A 22,823-nucleotide genomic window follows, 5' to 3' on the forward strand; every position below is an offset into this window, starting at 1 on the left:
TAAAATTCAATGTAACACACACTCGAGGATTATAAGTAAGACAATTTACTAGGTGTGATGGTACCAGAATGTGAGGATTGAAGTCAGGGGTATCAGGAGTTCAAGGTCATCCTCAGCTACATAGTAAATATGAGGCCATCCTAGACAAGGGAACCACCCGGGGCTCAGGGAGGATAGTCACAATTCAGAAACAAGCTTGGTCTGGATTCTGGATTTTTCTTACATGAAATGGTCTTAGTCAAAACATTTCCCCTGCCCACACTTAACATGCTGTAGGCATCTTGAGGTCATCTATGAACCTAAATGGTTTCTGATTTCTCTTGGTTGCTCCATGAACTTCAGCCGGCAAAGGGGTACAGGCTATGGTAGGCAGTGCAAGGGGGTGAGGTCAGGAGGGGAGATGTGATCTGCAGAAATGCCAAGGTCAGGCCCTGCTTAACAAGGGCAGTAAACTCACTACTCGGTTTCCTCTGGGAGCATCCCCAGGCGGGTGGAGACTAGGCAAGGCACAGCCTCTGGAGTTCACAGTGCCTAGAATTATGCCTCATTCTTTTTATATTAGGCTATGTAGTAAGCAATGAGATCTTAGCTCCCAGTGCTGTCTGGTACACACTGGCTGAACAGGAGGCTACTTCATAAAACCAGATCAGGCTTACTGCCCAGAGAAGACCGTTTCAACTCCCAGCCATATGCTGTATCTACCTGGGGTATCACGTTGCTAGTAATAACCCTACATTGCAGGAGCACTTTGCTGCAATCTGTAAGATTCTTCAGCTCTACCCCCCATCTTTCTCTTGTGACTTCTGCACCCCTAAAATTAAGGTCATCGTTAGGAGCTGTATAATTCCCCACTCAAACTCCTTTGTGGAAATCCTAACCCCAATAACTGAACATGACTGTATTTGCAGATGACATCTTTGAAGAAATAATTAAGTTTAAACGAGGCTGTTGGGCTGGGCTGGTATGGACCAGATGCAGAGAAACAGAAAATGGCCATGGTCAAACCCAGAGATGTTCCCCTCAGTCTGCAGAAGCAATGCAGACTTGATCTTGGCCTTGCAGCCCCAGAGCTGTGTGATAATAAGCACATTATGTACAACACCCAGGGTGTAGTTCTTTGCTGTAGTGGCCTGGAATAAGCATGTAGTCTAGTCACCAATGTCATCTCCCCTACACCCCACCACCACTCTGGATCTGACACCCACCGAAACTCATAGTTCCTGTGATGGCCTGCATGTATGCCTGTGTGAGAGTGCCAGATCCTCTGTAACTGGAGTAACAGTTGTAAGCTGCCATGTGGGTGCTGGGAATTGAACCTGGGTCATCTGGAAGAGTGGCCAGTGTTAGTGCTCTTAACCACCTAGCCTCTCCTTCCTAGTGCTCCTTGCAGTCTGGCTCCTGTGCCCCTCTATCCAAGCTGCCCTGTAATGCTGGAGCTTCTCCAGGACTCCCCTCTACTCTCTGTGCTCCCTGGGTGGCCTCCCTCCCATGGTGGCTTCAACCTTCCTCAGTGTGGTTGCTGGTAGCCGTGTCAGAGGAACAGCAGGTGGCAATTGGGGCTCAGGGTGTCAGCCCACCTGAAGAAAAACTCTCTGATGAGTATATCTTGTTTAAGCAAGGCTTACGAGGATACAGACCCCAGAATGAATGTCCTTTGCTTCTGTTGTGCCTTTACGTGTTGCTGCTACACTGCCTGTATTGTAGTGTGTTTATCTCATGAATACATCCCCAGCTACTGGGCATTTATATCTGTGGATTGTCAGGAAGATGATCCCTCATTAAGCTGTATAATTTTGATGAATAAAAATGAATACAAGGATATGCTACAGAGTTCCCCATACGGAGCTGCTTCTGATCACAGCTCAAATTAATGATTAACTGGGAGCCAGGATGGCTCAAATCCTTTAATTTTATTGCTGAGCACCACTAGCTGATACAAAGCTTCAAAATAGCTTTAAATTAGACCAGATGCCTTGCTAATGGTTTTTAAGATAAACATTCCCAGTAAAGCAATCTGTAAGGACATTACTGAGCTGTCTGGCTTAGGTCATAAAATACAAAAACAGCCCAATTATTGCTAGCTGGCAAGTGATTAATTCCTTGCACCCCTTCCTGACCTCAATTTGTGCAATTTTGACTAGTCAGGGTTACAGAAAATAATTTGACTCTGTAGCCTCAAAATAAGGGCTACAGGTTTTCTTGGATAGTCAGGAATCATACACGGGACAAAAAGTACATTTTAAGATTTAAGCGTCACAGTATCATGTAATGTGCCAGCTAAGCTGATACTAAAAGAATGTGGTACCTGAGCATGAACTAGAGAATCTATGACACCCTTAGCTTCTCTTTGTCCAACACTCACCAGGCAAATTGGAAATTTAAAGAGAATTCAGAATTTATGATTCCTGATTACAGAATGTTAGTTAAAAAAATGTTTACATGGTCATGAGTTAGTTTAATTTGCCTACTTGAAAGAATGCAGGGGCAAGCTGGGTGGTAGTGGCTCATACCTCATGGATCTCAGTGAGTTCAAGGCCAGCCTGGTCTACAGAGCAAGTTCCAGGACAGCCTCCAAAGCTACACAGAGAAGCCCTGTCTCAGGAAAAAAAAAAAAAAAAAAAAAAAAATGCAGCAGTAAAAGGGTGACGCGGCTATACACTCAGATTGGTCTCAAGGACACAATTTTCTCATTTTCTTGGGCTCTTCTGCAGTTTAGGTTTATGATTCCTTTAACATTCCTTATAAGATTACCTCTCAAGATAGATAATAAAGTAATTGATTCTTTCTTTGTAACTACAATTTACAGCCTGTCAATAAAAGGATTGACTGAGAAAATATGCTCCTTGCTTGCTCATGACAGGCTCCATAGATATGTTGCATGAGAGTTGTTGGGATGGCTGTTTTTCGCCATGTCTTTACCTATGGAATGCAACCTTCTATGACTCTTATATTGCCTGAAAGATTTTGTTGGGATATATAAGCAGTGTGGTAGAGAGGAGGGGGAAGGAGAATAAAAAAAAAGAAACCGGCCGGGCAGTGGTGGCGCACGCCTTTAATCCCAGCACTCGGGAGGCAGAGCCAGGTGGATCTCTGTGAGTTTGAGGCCAGCCTGGACTACCAAGCGAGTCCCAGGAAAGGCGCAAAGCTACACAGAGAAACCCTGTCTCGAAAAACCAAAAAAAAAAAAAAAAAAAAAAGAAACCATCAAGAGAGTGTGTGAGTGTCCTCATTTTCCCTAACTCCTCAGAAGAGTTTTAGCTTTGCTGACACTGCGGAACTCCCTTGGAGCCCTGTGTGCTGCCTTAGAGGCTGGACCGACTGCCAAGGCCACATTCGTGAGGCGATGATGACCCCAGAGGTCAGTCTCTAGCTCACATCTATGCTCCAAGGTCCAGACCTAGATACCCACCCGTGACTAAACAGTCTTCAAGCATCTCCCATGAACATCCCAAACCCAACTCTTGGTCATTTCCTGTACCCAGCTCCACATCTGCACAGGTACCACGTCCTCCAGCACACATAACTTCCTTGCTTGACTGGTTTTGTGATACAGCCTCGTGTGACACCCAGTGTGTCCCATGTGCCCCTGGCCCTTGTCCAGTCCCATTTCCTGTGTCTCCACTGGACTGTGGCATTCTTCACAGCAGAAGGATCTCAGGCAAATGCATACTCAGGGTCTGTGTGCAGAATCTCCACCCACAACTGCTCAGTGGTTTAACAATGCCACACAGAAGGACCATAACACGGACAAGTTTTTATTACTTTGTACTGCATATAGAACCCAAGAAATATAAAAAGCATCTCCAGAGCTCCTCAAAGGAGCCTCCACCCACAACCAGCCCCTCCCTCCCCGGGTGGGTGCAGACAGGGCAATATGGGTTCCAGGCCACCTCTCTCTGTCCAGCAAACAAGTTCCATGTAAAAAAATAGATCTGTGGAGGGTCCCCAGTGGCCTAGCACCCTGTATCATGCTGGTGCTGTGCAGGGCCGAGGCCTGGGACCTTCTCAGGATTCTAGGACCTCACTCCTCATCAGAGGGGAGGTCTACCCTGGACACCGAAGTCTTGCCAACACAACCAGGGACCCCTCTGCTGACAACTGGGGAGGGGAGGAGTTTGACCTTGAGAATGACTGATGTGGCTGGAGATGGGGATGAGGTTCTGATCACCCAAGACAGGGCACTGGTCCCCGGGAGCCTTGGATGTTGGGCCAGTTTTCCCTGGAGGGAGAATGAAGGAAGAGCCTGTGGGGGCCTATCAGTTCCCCCAGGTCTGTCAAAGGTGGGTGCCGTATCCCAGTCTACCCCAGCATTCCTGCAGTCACTGAGCTCAGGCAGGTGTCCACCAGGGAGCAGAGAGCCAGAAATGGGGCAGGCTCTGATGAGGGAAGAGCTGCTGCTGGCAGATCAAGGCCAAAGGCACTGCTGAGAGTCACTGACCCCCCTATGGGCTACTCCCCAAAGATGCTGTGGCTTCCGGCCCCCAGACTCTCTGCTAGAGATCCTTGCTTGGATTCTGAGCCTGCTGGTAACTCCAACCACCCTACAGAGAGAACGCTCTACCCTTCAAGACCTTATTCAGTTCTGACTTAGGCTAAGAAGCTTTCTGGACACCCCTTGACACATACATGTCAACAGTCTACCTGGCCATCCTTCCTGTCCCCCAGGGGAATCCGCTCCTAGTCTGATCCCTCCAACGGCACACTGTATTCTGTCTGCCTCTCTGCACTCCCACTTGCTGGCCCAGCCCATGCTGCCCCGCTTCCCTACCACAGCAGAAACAGAGCAGGGAGCCATCAGGAATGATGTAGAAAAATTTGGCCCCAGTGGTCCTGTCCACATCCAGCAGCCTCTCTGCCCTCCCAGGATAGTCTTGGTCTCAAGTTCTCACAGCTGCCAGGGCCCTTGCAGATAGGTCAGGTAGCACCACACTCCTTCAAGGCTCTGGACAGCACACACACACACACACACACACACACACACACACACACACACACACACACGCACGCACTCTACAGAGGAAGCATGGCGTGTGGGGGCAGAGCAGCCTGAAGGGACTCACCCAGCGAGGAGTCGCTGGGCTGCGCAGGGAACGGTGCTGGTACCATGGGGAAGGGCAAGCTGTCTCCAGAGTCAGCCTTCTCCCTGGATTTTGGTCTGGCGTCAAACCCTGGCTCTGAGATCATAAGCTCTGACTTCCCCATCTATACAGGGGGGTTGAACCAGACTGTCAAAACCACTGCCTCCTCAGTCTCTTTCTCCTTCTCTCTACTCTCCAGAATGCAGAGCAACACCTCCCCCCACTACCCCGATCTCTTCTGAATCAGTTCCCAAATAAATGAGACAGCCAGGCCCAGGGGGAGCACCAGGACCTTGTGTGCCCTAGTAGGAACCTGGCCCTCGCCCTGACCTGCTAACCCAAGGCAGGAAGCCATCAGCTCTGAAGTCTCCGCCTGGGGGGTCCAGTCCCTGAGCTCAGCACCACTTTCCTGCTTGGGCCTTGGGACCAGGGTTCAGACAGACCTAGCCAAGGCATAGGAATTAAGGAACACCACCCACTAGCCCAGGGTCCCATACTTAGGTGACCAGGCAGCTGTGGCCTCTGCTACAACCAATGGGTCTCTCTCAGGGACCCTTACTGCCTGGCAGGCTAAAAGCTCTCTGAGGAAATGAGATGCCCACTGATTAGGCCCAACCCCCAGTGAGCATGGAAGACCAAGGGGCCTGAGGTAAGACAACTGAAATTGACTATCTTCCCCCAACCGGCTTCGCCCTTGACACCCTAAACTTCTTCCTACTGTTATCTCTGGGGTCCTCTCCAGGGATCTGAACCTCTTTTGGAGGACCACTAGGTCAGCAAGGTGTTGAGAGGAGATATGAAATGGGGGGATAACGTGGTACCAACCCGCTCAGGGCCCACTAAGAGTAAGAGAGCGCTCGCTCCTCCCACCCAAGGCGGGTGTAGCTTGCAGGTCCTTGGGCAGGATTGAGCTGCTCACACCTGTACCCCCTGGCCCTGTAGCTGCAGCACTCGAGTCTGCAGGGCGCTGATCCCACTCAGGAGGGCTTCTCGATGCTCGGCGGAAGAGATACCCAGGCTCCCCAGGTCTCTGCAACGAGGGACAGTCGTATGAGGCTGACTCGATCCCTCTCCTACTCCCCCGTGGGAGCCAACCCTCTCCTTTCCCTACTCTGGACAGGGAAAGGCCCAGAACCAGGACAGGTAGGGCCTTCCCATCCAGGTAAGAGCTCTCTTGGGTTCCCTGAACCCTGTCCTTGACCTTGGCTCCTTAGACTCACTGGGCGGTCATCTCAGCCACAGCCTCCAGGCTTCCGTAGCCAGCTGCAGAGAAGTTGTCCTTATAGCGGCACAGGTCCAGGGCCTCCAGCCAGGCACCCACAGAGCCAAAGGAGGGAAAGGTGGAGAAGGCACGGTCTGCCAGGGGGGTGGGAGGTCTGGGGAGCAGAGAGGCCACAGTCAGTCGACAGCCAGGGTGTGCCACCAGACCCAGTCACTCTCTTGAGAAGCAAGGAAGGACCAGGGAGAGAGTAAGGTGACCACACCTAGGGCTTAGTGCACCTCACGTGGGCACACAAAAGGCCCTGGAGAAATGGGTCAGGACAGTCAAGCAAGTAGGGAGCTAGCCAACTAAAAGGCAAAATCCAGGACGTAACTGCCATGAAGTGAGATGTGCCGGAAGCAGGTGGGGATGTCAGAGCTGACTGGACATGGACACTGGGAGACTATCGACAGACAAGTGAGAGTCTGGCCGACTGACCTGGCTTGGGGGTTGGCGAGGATGTACCTGAGGCAGGTGTTCGCGGCACACTTGGAGGGCTCTGGCTCCTGCCCCATCTTGCTCAGGATGCTGTGGATCTGGGAGAACCTGGGCCTCTCACCTGGGTCCTTCCGCCAGCAGTCAAGCATCAGCCGGTGCAGCGAGGGGGGGCAGTTCCTGGGGGGTGGCAGCCGGAAGCCATCCTCCACAGCCTTGATCACCTGGACTCCAGAGACGGGGAGGAGACGGGGTACTTCAGACCACCCAAAACACACACACACACACACACACACACACCACCACCACCACCACCACCACCACCACCACCACCACCACCACCATCCCAAGGAGGACTCTAGGCAGGATGGGAGTAGAAGAGAGGTCTGGAGCTAAGAGGCCAAGGATCAATAGGCAGAGGTCAGGAAGCTGGAGGCGTAGGTCACTTACATCCTGTCCAGACATGTCCCAGTAGGGCCGCTCCCCAAAGGCCATCACCTCCCACATGACAATGCCAAAGCTCCACACGTCACTAGCAGAGCTGAAGTGGCCAAACTGAAGCGTCTCAGGAGCTGCCCAGAGTGCTGGGCTCCGGCCACTCTATGGGTGGGTGAGCAAGGCAGGGCAGGAAAGCATTGAGTCACCAGCACCCACATCCCAGTCCCACGTGTCTTCCCCGACCCCCTTCACATCTGAGGAAGCAGCCCAGCTGACATGGGGATGCTACCATCAAAGAGGAGGGACCGGGTAGGGAAGGACCACCAGCATCAGGGAAGGAGGCAGAGCAGAGATATGGAGACCATGGGGCTGCTGGGTGTGGCCAGCAGGAGAAGCAGCAGGTGGAACCAGAGAGGGGAACTCCTTACCATGGTGGTGTAGACAGCTTCTGCTCGGTCCCGGGGACCCCGCCCGAAGCCAGAGATCTTACAGATGAGGCCACTGCTGACGAGCACCCGGCGGGCTGCCAGACCCCGGTGCACATAGCCCATCTCTGACAGATACTTCATGGCCGATGCCAGCCCCGGCAGCAGACCCATTAACTGCGCGGCCAACAGCTCCCCCTCGTGATGCTGTGGGATGGGTGAGGACTGAAGCCAGGGCCGTACGCTCAGCTCACCCAGGAAGCCACTAAGTCCCTCTGGGACTCAGGGTACCACGAGCAGCAGGTCAGCTTGCCCAGTGGGAGCAATGCCAAATCCCAAGCCCCAAGAGAAAAGGGAGGAGACAAGAAAAATAGGACACTGGTACTCTCCCACCCAGGGCTCCAAGCACTCACCCTGAGGAAGTCATCAAGGGCCCCAAGGTTCATGTACTCCGTGACAATCATCAAGGGGTTTCCTGTGCCAGGGAGAGAGACACACCAAGTTGCTGGCTCTACCTATGTACACACTTCCTCCCACCAGCTCCACCTCAGCCAAGACAGCCAAAAGCAAAGCCAAGTTTTCTAATCTTGCCATCAGCCCATTAACCCCACGTACTCAGCCTTACCACCCATTCTGGCGCTGAGGTACAAAAAAGTCAACTGAGCCGGGCGGTGGTGGCTCGCACCTTTAATCCCAGCACTTGGGAGGCAGAGACAGGTGAATCTCTGTGAGTTCAAGGCCAGCCTGGTCTACAGAGTGAGTTCCAGGACAGGCTCCAAAGCTACACAGAGAAGCCCTGTCTAGAAAACTCCGGCCCCCTAAAAAAAAAGTCATCTGTCCATAGTGGGTCAGAGGCTCAAGTCAGAGCTGCAAGGAGTCAGCTGAGAAAAATCAGTCAAGGAGAAAGTGATCCACTCCCCAAACGTCACTGGCAAATTGGAAAGGTCATTCTGGGTCAGCATGGCCACTCCAAGAGAGGGGCCTCTCTGAGTCACTGAAGAGAAAGGGAACTAGTGAACTAAGGTTATGTCTGAGCCCACTCCATACCCTGGAAGGGGAGCCCACCCAGTACCCAGCTAAGTCAGGCATGTGCAGTGCCTGGCCTACCTCGGGTGACAACTCCTTCCAGCCGCACAATATGGCTGTGGTCAAACTGCCCCAGGGTGAGGGCCTCAGCCAGGAAGCTGAGCCGCTGGGAGTCGGAGCAACCATCCCTCAGAGTGTGTACGGCCACAGGCAGCTCCTGGCGACCAGGCAGCTGCAGGCAGCCACAGCACAGGTCCCCAAATCGTCCTGCGAAAAAACAGCACCTCAGCGGACTCCCGACAGCAAATGGGGTAGGCTGAACCAAGGAGAAGGTGGCTCTGGGTCGTGGGTCATTTCTAGCTTGCTGCGGGAAGTTCCAGAGTTCAAATCCTAGCATCCTGAGTACCAGGAGTGTCACCTTGGGCTTCATCTCTTTCCTCTTGGCCTAGAGACACGTGCCTGCCCATCAAAGGTCTTTGAACCCAACAAAGTCAAGGACCGATGACGATGATTTCTATTCTGCCCTACAACTCCTTCCTGATTTCTGTTGTGAAGGTTCCAGGGCGAGGCCTGTTTCTTGGGAGCAAAAGTAATTGACAGTTGTGCACCGTCAAAAGGAGGCTGGTGCTCAGAACCAGCAAGGCCCTGCCCTGAGCCTGCGGAGTCCCCACAGCAACCCATTGAGTGGCGGATGCCACGCCCCTTTGGGGGGGGGTGAGAAACTGAGGCTCAGAGAGCAATTGAGGATGAGCCCCTAGTCGCTCAGCTAATCAGGTGTGTTTTTGACTCGCCCTTCCCCACTGTCCCATGAAAGCCTGGGACTAAACTGAGAGGCACTCAGGAGGCTGTCTGGGAAAGGTCCTGAAGGCAGGTGTCCCAGGGTCACCTAGGGAACAGAGGAGAGAGGGCGCGGTACTTTCTGGGAAGGGGTGCCCTCGGAGCAGAGGCGGGGCTTCCAGCCATGGGGTGGGGACTGGAAGGGGACACTGGCTGAAAAGAGGTAGTGATAGAGGAGACGCAGGGCTTTCCCCAGTGGGTGTTGCCTGGTGGGTGGGGTTTATCCAGTGGGCGGAGCTCCCTGATGAATCCAGACTTCTAGGGTCCAGGGCTTGCCTGCTCCCAAGCTCTTCTCCAGGGTGACGTTTTTGGCATCGAGCTCCTTGGCGAACAGATGCACAGCCTGCAGCGGGTCCCCGCAGCTCTGGGGATCCAGAAACGTGCGGCGTGTTGGGACTTTGACTGAGAACACAGAGAGAGAAAGAGAGGCTGAGGAAAGGGGTCTCGTCGCGGAGGTAACAGAAAGTGGCGGCTGGGAAGGGGTCGAAGGCGGAGGAGTGTGCAGCACAGACAACTCACAGTGGAAATACAGTTCCTCCTCGTCGTGGGCGTCCCCGCTTCCTTTGCCATCGCAGGGCCTGTGGGGACGCAGAGGCATCCTTTCATCAGGCGACCCCAGCCCTTCCCACTTCACCAGCGCCCAGGGCAGCACCTCTTGGTCCCTTCAGAAAGAAAAGCTCTGTGCCCCTTCTGGGGAGGGACTTCTCGTCCTGCTGGCTGGGAGGCTTCTTTCCGTTTTTTATTTATTTTCAGATTTATTCATTTATTTATTTAGTATGTGTATCACTCGGAGGGCAGGTTGCAAAATTTAGTTCTCTCCCTCCACCTTGTGGGGGCTTGACATCAGCTTCATGGCAAGTGGCCTTACCCACGAAGCCATCGTTTTGGTTTGGTTTGGTTTGGTTTTTCAAGACAGGGTTTCCTTATGTAGTTCCTGCTGTCCTGGAACTCGCTCTGTAGACCAGGCTGACCTACAGAGATCCACCTGCCTCTGCCTCCTGAGTGCTGAGATTAAAGGTGTGAGCTGCCAATGCCCAGCTCACTAAGCCAGCTTACAACCAGCATTTAAAAAAAAAAATAATTGTAATCTTTTAAAAATTGCTTCTCTCTCTCTCTCTCTCTCTCTCTCTCTGTGTGTGTGTGTGTGTGTGTGTGTGTGTGTGTGTGTGTGTGTGTGTGTGTGCTGTGGTGTGTGTGTGCACATACACATGCTATGATCGGCACTCCTGTGGAGGTCAGAGGACAACTTGAGGGAGTAGCTTCTCTCCTTCCATCACGTGGGTCCCAGGGATGGAACGCGGTCACCAGAATTTATGGCAAGCTGTTACTCACTGAGCCACCCCCACGGAAGGTTCTCTTCTCTTCCTCCCTCCCCTTCTTTCTGCACCTTTTGCTGCCTCAGTTGCTACTCTGTGGTTCGCTGTCCAACAGCCTCCTCCCCTCAGCAGCCTCCTCCCCTCAGCAGCCTCCTCCCCTCAGCACGAGGACAGCCCTAAGCCCAGAGCTCTGGCCTTTCAATTCCATCACGATTCCTGCTGTGTCTGCTTTGAGACAAACTCCAGAGGTGTGTAAGTCTACACTCCTGGCATAAAACCCCACACTACCCTGTGAGGAATAATGGGCTGATCCGCCCTGAGCCAGAGGCAAAGCCCACAGCAGTCTGGATCTGGCACCCTGAGGCAGAGCTTTCCTGGCCTCATGAAGACTCTGGCTTTTGTCTGGGAGCAAAGGAAAACCCCCTGGGGTGCTGGGGGACAGGTGAAGATTCTGGCTGCCACTCTATAGTCCCCTCAGGAGATGGCAGTAGCTCGAGCTATGGGGTGGCTGATCCTGGACAGAGGTGAGGGAACTGTAGAGGAACAAGACTATGACAGGACTGTGGGGCTCGAAGATTGCAGGGAGCTGGAAGGAAGAGTGAAGAGTTGCCCACAGAGCTCGTGGAGAGTCGCCGCCAAGCAGAACAAGGGCAAGTTCAGGCTCAGACATCTGCGTTCCTAGGGTGGTGGGAGATGCAGGGGGGATCTACGAGAAGGGAGTCTAGTGCTTGGAAGGGTGATCTGCTCCGGAAACACAAATGCAGGGACTGTGAATTTCGCCCAGGGAGATGAGGGAGCCTGAAAGGAGGTACTGGGAATAATTAGGCTGGATAAGAAAGCTGCAGAAGAGGAGGAGAAAGAGAAGGGAGTGGGAGAGGAGATGGCACAGGAAGGAAGGAAGGAAGGAGAAAGCAGGGAAGGAGACGGGATTTTGTGAAGACAGGAAGAAAGGCTGGGGAAGAGTTTGCAAAAGAGAGGTGTGTCACAGGAGACAGTGGCACGAAAGACCTCTGAGACATGCCCTTTGCAATCTGACTATGTGCTCTTGCAGCCAAGCATCCCCACGCCGTGGCTGTGGGATTGGATGGCTCGGTTTTTCTCTGTAATAAAATCAGGATAAAGACAGCCCTGCCTAACAGCATCATGGTAATAGAGAGCTTACTGTTATAGTGGGGGTGTTTTATTTCTGGTTTTTGTTTTGTTGTTTTGAGACAGGGTTTCACTATGTAATCCTGGCAGCCTTGCATCTCTCTATGTAGACCAGGGTGACCTCAAAGGTGTGTGCCACCACGTCTGACTTATAGTGTGGATCTGAGCTGTCTCTCAAAGACTTGGTCCACAGCCTGGGGTGATAAAAGGAGGTGACGGAACCTTTGAGAGATGTGGTCTTGGAGAAGGAAGTTGGGTCACTGGTGGCATGCCTTTAGGAGACTATTATGACTCCAGTCCCTTCCTGATTTGCTGTTTCCTGGCTGCCAATGAAGTGAGCAGCTGCCTCTGCTACAAGTTCGCACCAAGATGACTTGCCACCCACAGGATCAAGGCCAAGTGGCCACGAACCAAACTTTTGAAATTGGGAGCCCCCCAAAACTTTTCTTTCTTGTCAGGCGGTGATGCCACACGCCTTTAATCCCAGCACTCGGGAGGCAGAGCCAGGCAGATCTCTATGAGTTCGAGGCCAGCCTGGTCTACAGAGCGAGATCCAGGACAGGCACCAAAACTACACAAAGAAACCCCGTCTCAAAAAAAACAAAACCCAAACCAAAACAAGACAAAACTTTTCTTTCTTATAAGTTGACTGTCTTGCACATCTTGTCACAGCAACAGATGGCTAACACCCTTACTAAGCCTCAGAGTGTTGTAGTTTGGATGAGAATGACCCCCATAGGCTCATCTATTTGAGTGCTTTGTCCCCAGTTGGTGGAACTGTTTGGGAAGGATCAAGGAGGTGTGGTCTTGTTAGAATAGGTGTGGCCTCATTGGAGGAGGTGTATCACTGAGGGTGGTGGTTGAGATTTCAAAAGCTCATGCCATCACCACTTAGCTCCCCTCTCTCTCTGTCTCTCCTCCTCTCTCTCTGTCTTGTGTTTGTGAATCAGGTGTAAGCTCCAGCTTCTGCTCCATGGCATGCCTGCCTGCTGCCATGCTCCTCACCATGATGGTCATGGACTCTTTCTTCTAAGCTGCCTTGTGTGGTGGTTTGAAAGAGTTGCTGTGGTCATGGTGTCCCTTCACAGCAGTAGAACAGTGACGAAGACCTTTTGATCATGACGTCTTAACACAGCAGTAGAAAGATAACTAAGGCACAGTACTCTTGTATGGGGGGAAGAGAAGGGCATTATGAGTAGTAATGTGTTCCTGAAGCAGTAAGAGGGGCTCTATTCTGGGTAGAAGGGCTCATCCTGCCTGAAAGGAAGGCTCCTTCTGTACAGCTAAGAAATGAGAATGCTTATGAGGCAGGCGGGGTTTCTAGCCTTCATCGGGAAACATTGAGGGGCCAGTGATGATGCTAGAGAGTAGGGCCACAGACATGGCCAGAGTAAGTGACAAGGACAGGGCCTTGTCAGGCCCAAGTAGAAAGGTGTTATGTACCTGATGGTAGAGCATTCCCAAAGGGAATGGCTGGAGGGCTATGAGAGACACAAGAGAGGGGCTTGGGAAGAAAACCTTAAGAAATCAAGAGGCCAGGCTGGCCACCCAGTGGCTGCTGAGGTCACCTAGAGTGATGACTGATGGGACTCATCTATGACAGGGAACATCCAGAGAGAGGAGCAGAGATGAGGGAAGGCTGAGTGGATGTAAGAGCGACAGGGGAACCAAAAATAAAGCAAACTATGTGTTCACACAGACACTCCGAGAATGCCAATAAAGTTAAACCTTCAAGCAGAGAGCAGAGTCAATGCTTGGCTGACCAGAATTAGCCATAGAGGTTTTGGATGACCCAGCTAGGGGGGCACAGGAAGTAGCAGGGAGGGGCTTAAAAAGATGTAAGGTCGCCGGGCGGTGGTGGCGCACGCCTTTAATCCCAGCACTCGGGAGGCAGAGCCAGGTGGATCTCTGTGAGTTCGAGGCCAGCCTGGGCTACCAAGTGAGTCCCAGGAAAGGCGCAAAGCTACACAGAGAAACCCTGTCTCGAAAAACCAAAAAAAAAAAAAAAAAAAAAAAAAAAAAAAGATGTAAGGTCTTTTCGATTTGGAAGTGCAGAGAGGCAGGGTCAGCTGATTGTTCCTCCATTGTCTTCGGCTCTATCAGGGTTTAGCCCAAATCTGACTCCCAAGTTTTATTTAATAATAGATTACTTACAATATAAGTAATCGTTTCAACTATGAAACAAAGTCTATATGAAAATGTTAGAGTGAGGGCCGGGGAGACGGCTCAGTCCTCTTCCAGAGGACCAGTGTTCAGTTCCAGGACCCACATTAGGTGGCTCACACCGCCTGTAGCTCCAAAGGATCTGATGTCCTCTTCTGATCTCCCAGGGCACATGCGTGCGCACACACACACACACACACACACACACACACACACGCGCACGCACACGCACACACACGCACACACACGCCCGCGCATGCCGTCACTCTCACAATACACACAAATAAAACTAAGACTTTAAAAAGGAAACCTTGTAATTAAATTACTTAGTGCGGTAATCTGCTCCCTGGCTCTCCTCGCGGAAGGACAGTCTGACGTGGAGTCTGCAGCTGTCTCCCCGGCCTGGCCCAGTGCGCCTGTTTCTGTGCCTGCCTCCCCAGCCCCATAGTTAAAGCTGGGATGAGAGGTCCCCTGCGGCTGCCCATCCCTGCTTTTCCAACAGGCCCAGAGCATGGCCCTAAAGCTAAGCTCCATGAGGAAGGAGCCCCCTAAACTTGTCCTGCCACTCCTTTTTTTTTTTTTTTTTTTTTTTTTGAGACAGGATATCAAAAAAAAAAATACAAATAGCCAGTGTCAAAGAAACACCCACTGTCCCTCTGGCTCACAGGTGGCTCAGACTATTGAGAAGTGGCTCCCCAGCCAGCCCACTTTTCCCCTGCACCCAACTCCAACCCACTAGCTCTGCCTACCACAGCCCCAGACTGCGGCTGCCAGGGGCCTCTGGGCATAGCAGGGTGGTCCTGGGAAGGGCGGGGAATACACATGGCTGGAGCCTCTGCTTTGTCCAAAGGAAATGGAATTTTCTTTCAGCCAGGCCCGACCAGGCTCCAGATCTGTCTCCCCCATGCTTTCTCTGCCTGCAAGCTTCTTTGCGGGGAGGGACATGGCTCAGACTGATGAGTTTCCCTCCCTGTCCCCCTCTCTCCCACCCACATACTGACTTTCTCTTTGCTTGTGTTCAAGGGGCTCCAGATCCCTTGGGGGCCAGAGCTGGGGCCCTCCGAGCGCCTCGGGAGAATCCTAATCACACCGGAGCAGCTGGGACTTGATTCCGTCCTCAGTGATGCCTTCTGACATTTAATGAATTAAGGAGCTAAATCCCCTTCATCCCCGCACGGCTGAGCTAGCTGCAGAGCCTGCAGCTGGTGCATGAGCAGCATGTGGGGGAGGGGCCCCACCGGCCACACTTGTATCTTTTTTGAAGGAACAGGGAAGCAAGACAAAGGTCTCATGTAGCCCAGGCTGGCCTCAAATTCTCTATGTAGCTGCTGAAGTAGTTGAACCTCTGACCCTTCTGATCCTCCTCCTAAGTGCTGGGGTTGCGGGCGCTTGCGTTCCCTGGCAGCACTGGGATCTATGTAGCAGTGTGCTTGAGTCTGTAAACTTGCCTCTGTGTGTGTGTGTGTGTGTGTGTGTGTGTGTGGTGCACTTATAGGTACTTGTGTGTACATATTTTATACACATGGGGACGGAACCCACCAGAGGTCACCAGGATGAAACCATCTACCTACCTCCTCCAGATGGCCAGCACACTCATCACAGAGCCCAGGACCAGGAGGGCCGAGATGGTCACAACAGTAACAACTACTGCGGGGCTCTGGTCTCTGGACCCTGAGGCAACTAGGGAAAAACAAAACAGGGGGCTGAGGCAGGCAGAGGACTAGGCTCCGGAGCAAGCACCAAGAGAGACTTTTGTCACTAGGAAGATCCCTCAGCCCCTCGGCACACAGCGGCACCAATGCCCACGGTGGCAACTGGAAGGCCAAACACCTCTGTTTGCAGACATCACCTCTCTACTGCAGCCCAGCTCTGAGAGGAGGCAAGAGTCCAGGCAGCTGGGGCAAAAGACTTCCAGAAGCTCTCTGGGGGTCACAGCCTCTGCTGAGCGTTCCTTTCCCAACACAGAGTGTCTGCCAGCAGCACTCTGTTAACCGCACACCCGTGTCTAAGACAGGCTGCTCGTGCCTGAACTCTATTGCCCCGTCTCACACAACCGTCCCGCCAGGGTTACTCTCCAGGTCAAGTGGAGGGGATAGGTTGAGGAAAGTCATCCAAGTCGTTCAAAGTCACATAGCTAGCTCCCAAGTGAAAAAGATAGGATTTTGTGGGGCTTTGTTTTGTTTTCGAAATGGGGTATCACGTAGCCTTGGCTGGCCTCCAACTCACGTAGCCAAAGATGACTTTACCTTTCAACTCCTGACCCTTCGGTCTCCACCTCCCAAGTGCTGGGATTATAGTCACGTGCCACCATACCCAGGTGAACCCAGGATTAGAACTGTCCCCCAAACCCTCTGCCTGACGCCAAAGCAGCTCTGAAACTAAGTAAGTTAGTAAACAATACTGAGAGAGAGAGAGAGAAAGAGAGAGAGAGAGAGAGAGAGAGAGAGAGAGAGAGAGAGAGAGAGAGAGAAGTGAGCAGAGCAGAGGCCAGCGCTTCCTTCTTTTTTTTTTTTTTTTTGAGACAGGGTTTCTCTGCGTAGTTTTGGTGCCTTTCCTGGATCTCGCTCTGTAGACCAGGCTGGCCTCGAACTCACAACGATCCGCCTGGCTCTGCCTCCCGAGTACTGGGATTAAAGGCGTGCGCCACCAATGCCCAGCAAGCGCTGCTTCCTTCTTGATGTCTGAAAGATTCAGGCTGTATCCCAGGCCCTGATGGGGGCCTGGGAAATGGAAGCACCCCCACAAAACTGGAAGCTATGCTGTCCAGAGGCAGAGGATAATGGGGTGGAAGCTGAGTCAGGGATGGGGAACTTGGAGAGGCACAACTAGAGACCCTTGGGTGCAGGCTAAGGAGAATTACCCTGAGGCTCACTGGGAGTAGCCGACAGATTTCTGCCTGGCTGGAGAGGAAAGGACAGAGGCAGCTGGCCGGCCGGAGCTGGCAGTGGGGATGTAGAAGAGGTACTTGAGAAAGGAAAGGTTCAGAATAACTGTTAGGGAGGGGAAGTCCTGGACACTAACGGAGTAGAAAGATGGCTGTCTGTAGCAGCTTCAGGATGCGGAAGAAGGAGGAGGAGAACGGTTCAAGCCCGGGGACCCGGGCAACGTGGTCAGGGATACAGGGCGTGATGGGGGCTTTGGCTCAGATGGCTTCCTCCATGCAAATACCTCCCCTACTCACTTCCACTGGTTCAAACAGACCCCAGCCTTAAGACACAGCTCTAATCTCACCTCGCCAGCACCTGCCCCGAGGCCAAGCACAGACATTCCAGCAAGGCGTGTGCTGTCTACCTTCCCGGAACCGGGCTCCCTCCGAATGTTATCTTCACCTCCCTTTGGGCTCCCAGCACTTCCTATCTTGGATTAGAGCCGTGTAGCAGGTTGGGAAGAATTCTTATCTTGACAGCTGGTGCCAGAATGCCTCTTAGGGGAGCTGCCTTTGTTGGGGAAAACACTTCCCTGAACTGCAGCAGGGTAGATAGAGGTGAGATCCTCAGGGCTGGGTTTGCAGCAGGCTGAGCAGTGAGGGGGAGCTGCCGTCCCTCACACTGACAGGGAGTGGGGAGGGGAGGGAAGGCCGGGGAGAGAGGGGGACACCAGGAAGCCGGGGGGGGGGGGGGGGGGGGGGGGGGGGGGCATTTCAAGATCAGGAAAAAGTTCAGCTTTTCTTCTGTTGTTAGAACTTTGAGATGTCATTTACACACCACTCACTTCTCTCCCACTTCCTTCCTCTCCCTCCCTTCCTTCTTTCTTGTTCCTTGAGCCAGGATTTCATATAGCCCAGGCTAGCCCCAAACTCTTGGTTTCCGTTCCCTCCCAAGTGCTGGGATTATACGTTTGCACCACCAGCTCAGCTATTTGTTTATGCCACCCAGGTCGACCTTGAACTCTGTGTAGAGGCTCTTGGCCTCGAACACCTTTTGATCTTCCTATCTCAAGCCTTCCAAGTGCCCAGATTGCTGGCCTGTGTCGCCAAGCCCAGCATTTATTCCCTCCATTTAAAATGTGCAGGGCTCACTTGGATCCCTTCCAGGTCCCCTCCCCTTCAGGGAAGTTGGCTTCACAGGCTAAGCCTGGTGGGAGTAAGGGACGGTGCCCCAAGGTGGATCTTTGTCATGGCAGAGAGAAGAGCAGCAGGAAGGATCCAGCAAGGCCCAGAAAGAGGTGGCCTTGAGAAGCCTAGGAAAGAGGCTGGGTCACTGAAGATGCATCCTCCAAGAAGGGGAGCACCAGCTGTCCCCGAGGCCTCTGCAGTGTGCTCCGGGTAAGATGCCCAGTGGATTACTGCAGGTGGATCTCAAGTTGTTTCTCAACTAAGTAGATGCAAAGCGGCTCTTCTGCGGCTCCCTTCCCGATACACTTGTCCCTACCGCCTGCCTGCATCCAGCGCCCTCCACGTGCACACCACTTACCTTCCCCTGGGGTCTGCACTTCGATACTGGGGTTGAAGCTCTGGGCCTCCCATAATGGCCCTGGGGAGGCTGCCCGGATCTGAAAAACGTATCTGGTAGCAGGCTTCAGGTTGGTGACGGTGACAGCCGGTGCCCCTGTCTTCACTGTGGAGTAAGTCTGCTCACTCTGACCCTGGAGAGGATGGAGTAGTGAGGCCCAGACCCAGGAGGCTGAGAGGAGGGGAGCAGGGAGACAAGGGACTTCCCGTGAGTTGGGTGGGGGAACCTGACCCCGATCATCTGGGGAGACAGCAGAGGTTTCTCCCATAGGAGTCCCAAGTGCCTCTCTCCTCAAGACTCATCCCATAATAGGCCAGAGCCTCCTTTGCAGGGGTGCCCAGGTGGTGACTACCCGGGCTTGGCAGTCCAGGGGTGAGGTAGGCCAGAGCCCAAGCAAGCCACACACTGCCACCTGCCCTGTCCTGGACACTCAGGAGGCTGCCTCATCCCTGTCATCTGATTTGCAAAGCAGAGTGAAGATTATCTTGTTGGCTTTGCTCGGTGTTGTTTCACAGATGAGGAGTGTTAGTTTCTGCTGTGGCAGCAGCCTGCCTCTGCCGCCAAAGCAGTTACGTCATCACCTGGCGCCAGGTGCCTTTCCACCATCAGCCAGCTATACGACATGCGTACCCCTGAAAAGTGCCCGCCAGAGCACAGCTCGCTCTCTTGTCTCTTGCCTCTTCTTTCCTTTTTTTTTTGTCTGTCTGTCTGTCTGCCTGCCTGCCTCTCTCATGTCCCCACTCTGACACGGGCTTTCCCTCTTTCCCTCTCCCCCTCCCCTCCCCCAACAAACCTCCTGCACTAACTCTGTGGGGCGTGGTGTGTTTACTTAGTGGCATACCTTGGCAAGGCCCTCTGACAGGTACCCACTTCGCCTTTTTTATTTATCACCACAAGGAGCCTGGACTCAAGTGGGTAAAGACTTGCTTAGCTGGAGACCGGGGAGAGCGCTGGCTGTGACTGGTGAGGGCTACTGGCTGCCGGCCACTGTGCTGGCCCACACGCCCCTTACAGCCCTTATGCAGCCCTCCAGGGTCAACAATTCTCTCTCCTTGTTAAGGGGGGGGACACTTCTAAATCTTCAGGTCTGTCCTTTGCTGTACCCCAGCACACCTGACACCCCAAAAGTCCTCAGGAGGCTCCTCCTGTCATTTGTTCCTCGTTTTCTTGGACAATGACATTTATGGCCACAGGGCAGACTTTGACTCAACAAGAACTTATCAGACTCTCCCTTGAACATCTGAAAAGTCGAACAGTCTTTGGTGTGATGGTTCATTTACGTGTGTGTGCCTGTGTGTGTGTGTGTGTGTGCATATGAAGAGTGTGTGTGTGCGCATGGGTGTGTATGTGAGGGAGAGAGTGTGTGTGTGTGTGCACACGCATGTGTGAGTGTGCGTGTGCACTCACACTTGCACACACATCTGGAGGCCAAACGTATATGCTAGGTGTCTTCCTTTATTACTCTCCACCTATTGAGACAGAGTCTCTCACTGAACCTGGAGCTTGCTCTGAGGATCCTTCCATCGCACCTCCACAGTGTTAGAGTACCAAATGTGTGGGTGCTGGGGATTCAACCCACACTCTTCAAGAGTCTTACTCTCTGGGCCAGCTTCCCAGCCCCATCATAGTTAATAGTTGCTGTTAACCTGACTGGACTTGGAGTCTCTGGGTGTGTCTGTGAAGATGTTTCTACAGACCTTCAACTGAGGAGAGAAGACCCACCCGGAATGCATGTGGCATCATCTCCAAGGACGTGGAACCAGTAAAAAGGAAAATGTGAGCTGAGCACCAGCATCCATCTCTCTGCTTCCTGACTGCAGACAACATGTGACCAGGAGCCTCACGTATTCCCACTGCCTTGCCTTCCCCACCTCCAGACTGTGAGTGGAAAGCAAGCCCTTCCTTTCTAGGGTTGTTTATCTCTTGCATTTCATCCTATCAGCATAACTAATTCACCTAGAAAGAAAACAGACCGTGGCTGTAGGTGGTAAGGTGGGGTGGGTGCACAGGAGCCAAGAACAAGCCCTTCTGTGCAGGGGGCTGGGCTGAAATGTAGAGGAGGTTGGTGTGGAAGGCACTTTGGTGCCAGAGAAAAAGTCTCAGACATCTGCCTCTATCTGGAGCCCCAGAATCATGTCAAATGCAGCCCCTTTGGTACTTGCTCTTCTTTCGGGGGGCCTTTGTCCCCAGAATATTCACTCACAGTTATTGATCAAGGGCCTGAGGCATGCAGCAGCTCAGCCTTGAGACTCTTGCCTCTGCTCAGACAACTGAGTGTTGGCTTTGTGCGTCTTTTCAGATTTATTATGTCTAGTGTTCTGTCTGCATGTCTGCCTGCAGGTCAGAAGAGGGCGCCAGATGTCATTACAGATGTTCGTGAGCCACCATGTGGTTGCTGGGAATTGAACTCAGGACCTCTGGAAGAGCAGCCAGTGCTCTTAACCGCTGAGCCATCTCTCCAGCCCTTGTGCGTCTTTTCTAAGCACCTGCTGTATACACCGCTCTCTCCCAGTGGCCCTCACTGCTGTCACCTAAACGCCAGGGCTCCTCCTGTCCTGGCCATCCTTCTTACAGACACCTCTCCTTTTGCTGCCATTTCTGTGTTCAAAGCTCTCCCCCAACCCTATCTCTCCAGCCCACAGCTTTGATCTGAGCATCAGACATACAGGAAGTCCACCTGGATGGCTGACAGCCTCATAGAGAGCAAGAACTCATCATGCAGCCCCTCTCTCTCCTCTGTGGCTCTCCACCTCAGCCAGCAGTTCCTCATCCTCTGGTCACCCGGGCCTGTGCATTCAAAAGCGACTCAGTGACCCAGTTTTTTTTTTCCTGGGCTCCCCAACTGTCGCAGCTCTCAACAGACTTCTAGTAATCAAAAGCTGTTATCTGATTCAGCAAAGCCCTACATGCTGCTGAGGGAGCGGAATTCTGTCACGTGTGGGCAGAAGTTTCTCTTTAATGAATTAATTTGCATAAAAGTGAGGCACTGTTTCAGAGATCACATCTCAGAGTTAAAGACACCAAATGGATGGGGAAAGAGCTTGGATTGGGAAATAACTCCATTCATCCCATCGTGGCTGAACTGTTAGCACAGATTTAAAAACGCACACAGAAGAGCAAGGTGGGAAGAGGCACGTGTCTGTAATCCCAGCACTTGGGAGGGGGAGGCAGGAGGCTAGCCTGGGCTACATAAGACCTGACCTCAAAATAAGAATAAACCACCAATGAAAGAGGGGGTAGATGAGGAGAAAAGAGGAGGATGTAAAGCTGTTTGTGACGAGGGGCTCTAGAGCCAGCCTGGGGTGGGTGGGATGGGGAGAAAAGCCAAGAAACTCAGCAAAAGGCTGGGTGTGGTGGCACACACCTTCAATCCCAGCACTCAGGAGGCAGAAGCAGGAGGAGCCACAGAGTTGGAGGCCAGCCAAGGCTACATAGCAACACTCTGTCTCCAAAACAAAGAGGAAAAAAAAAAATCAGTGAAAGTATCTTGTGAACATCAAAACCAGACAGTGTGGTGCACGCATACAATCCTAGATCTGGGGACACGAGGTTGGAGGATCAGAGTAAATTCAAGGCCAGCCTGGGCTACACATAGTGAATCTCGGACCAACTAAGGTTCAGCAGAGAGAACCTGTCCCAAAGCAGACAGAAAGGATCTTATCCGGGACTGTTTGCTATATGGAAAGCTGGGGATGGTGGTCCAACTGTAGTACTCAAAAGGCTGAGGCAGGAGAACTGCTTGAATCCAAAGTTAGCCAGGGCTACATAGCAAGACCCTATCTCAAAAGTAAAAATACCTCTATGGAGTTCACGATAAGTATGTTCTATTTGTTTGTGGTTTGGTTTTTTTTTTTTTTTTTGGTTTTTCGAGACAGGGTTTCTCTGTGTAGCTTTGCGCCTTTCCTGGATTTCGCTCTGTAGAACAGGCTGGCCTCGAACTCACAGAGATCCGCCTGCCTCTGCCTCCCGAGTGCTGGGATTAAAGGCGTGCGCCACCACCGCCCGGCGTGGTTTGGTTTTTTTGAGACCGGGTCTCTCTATGCATCCCTGGCTGGCCTGGAACTCGCTCTGTAGACCACACTGGCCTCAAACTCAGAGATCTGCTTGCCTCTGCCTCCCAATTGCTGGGATTAAAGGCATGTGCCACCACGTCCAGCTGAGTATGTATGTATTTTAACATATGTAAGTGTGTATGATTTCATAAGTGATTTACCACTTGTACCCTTTTATATAGTAAGTCACAG

At 52.5% G+C, this 22,823-nt stretch overlaps 1 protein-coding gene across 1 annotated transcript in view; it reads right to left on the bottom strand.

Moving 5' to 3' along the window:
* Positions 1 to 3,734: 3,734 nt before the first annotated feature.
* Epha10 (EPH receptor A10) overlaps positions 3,735 to 22,823 on the bottom strand; it is a 33,680-nt gene continuing 14,591 nt past the window's right edge. The window contains exons 6-16 of the mRNA XM_052715781.1: positions 18,541 to 18,869; positions 15,700 to 15,808; positions 10,020 to 10,078; positions 9,777 to 9,902; positions 8,745 to 8,930; positions 8,051 to 8,112; positions 7,641 to 7,844; positions 7,225 to 7,374; positions 6,805 to 6,998; positions 6,299 to 6,454; positions 3,735 to 6,108 (exon numbers count right to left, since the gene is read on the bottom strand). Of these exons, the coding sequence (XP_052571741.1) occupies positions 5,994 to 6,108; positions 6,299 to 6,454; positions 6,805 to 6,998; positions 7,225 to 7,374; positions 7,641 to 7,844; positions 8,051 to 8,112; positions 8,745 to 8,930; positions 9,777 to 9,902; positions 10,020 to 10,078; positions 15,700 to 15,808; positions 18,541 to 18,869 (1,690 nt within the window). The 3' untranslated portion in view covers positions 3,735 to 5,993. The remainder of the gene's footprint in view (positions 6,109 to 6,298; positions 6,455 to 6,804; positions 6,999 to 7,224; positions 7,375 to 7,640; positions 7,845 to 8,050; positions 8,113 to 8,744; positions 8,931 to 9,776; positions 9,903 to 10,019; positions 10,079 to 15,699; positions 15,809 to 18,540; positions 18,870 to 22,823) is intronic.

Source organism: Peromyscus californicus, unplaced genomic scaffold (assembly GCF_007827085.1).
Source record: "Peromyscus californicus insignis strain IS unplaced genomic scaffold, ASM782708v3 Scaffold_5__1_contigs__length_169319896, whole genome shotgun sequence".
NCBI classification, from domain to species: Eukaryota; Metazoa; Chordata; class Mammalia; order Rodentia; family Cricetidae; genus Peromyscus; species Peromyscus californicus.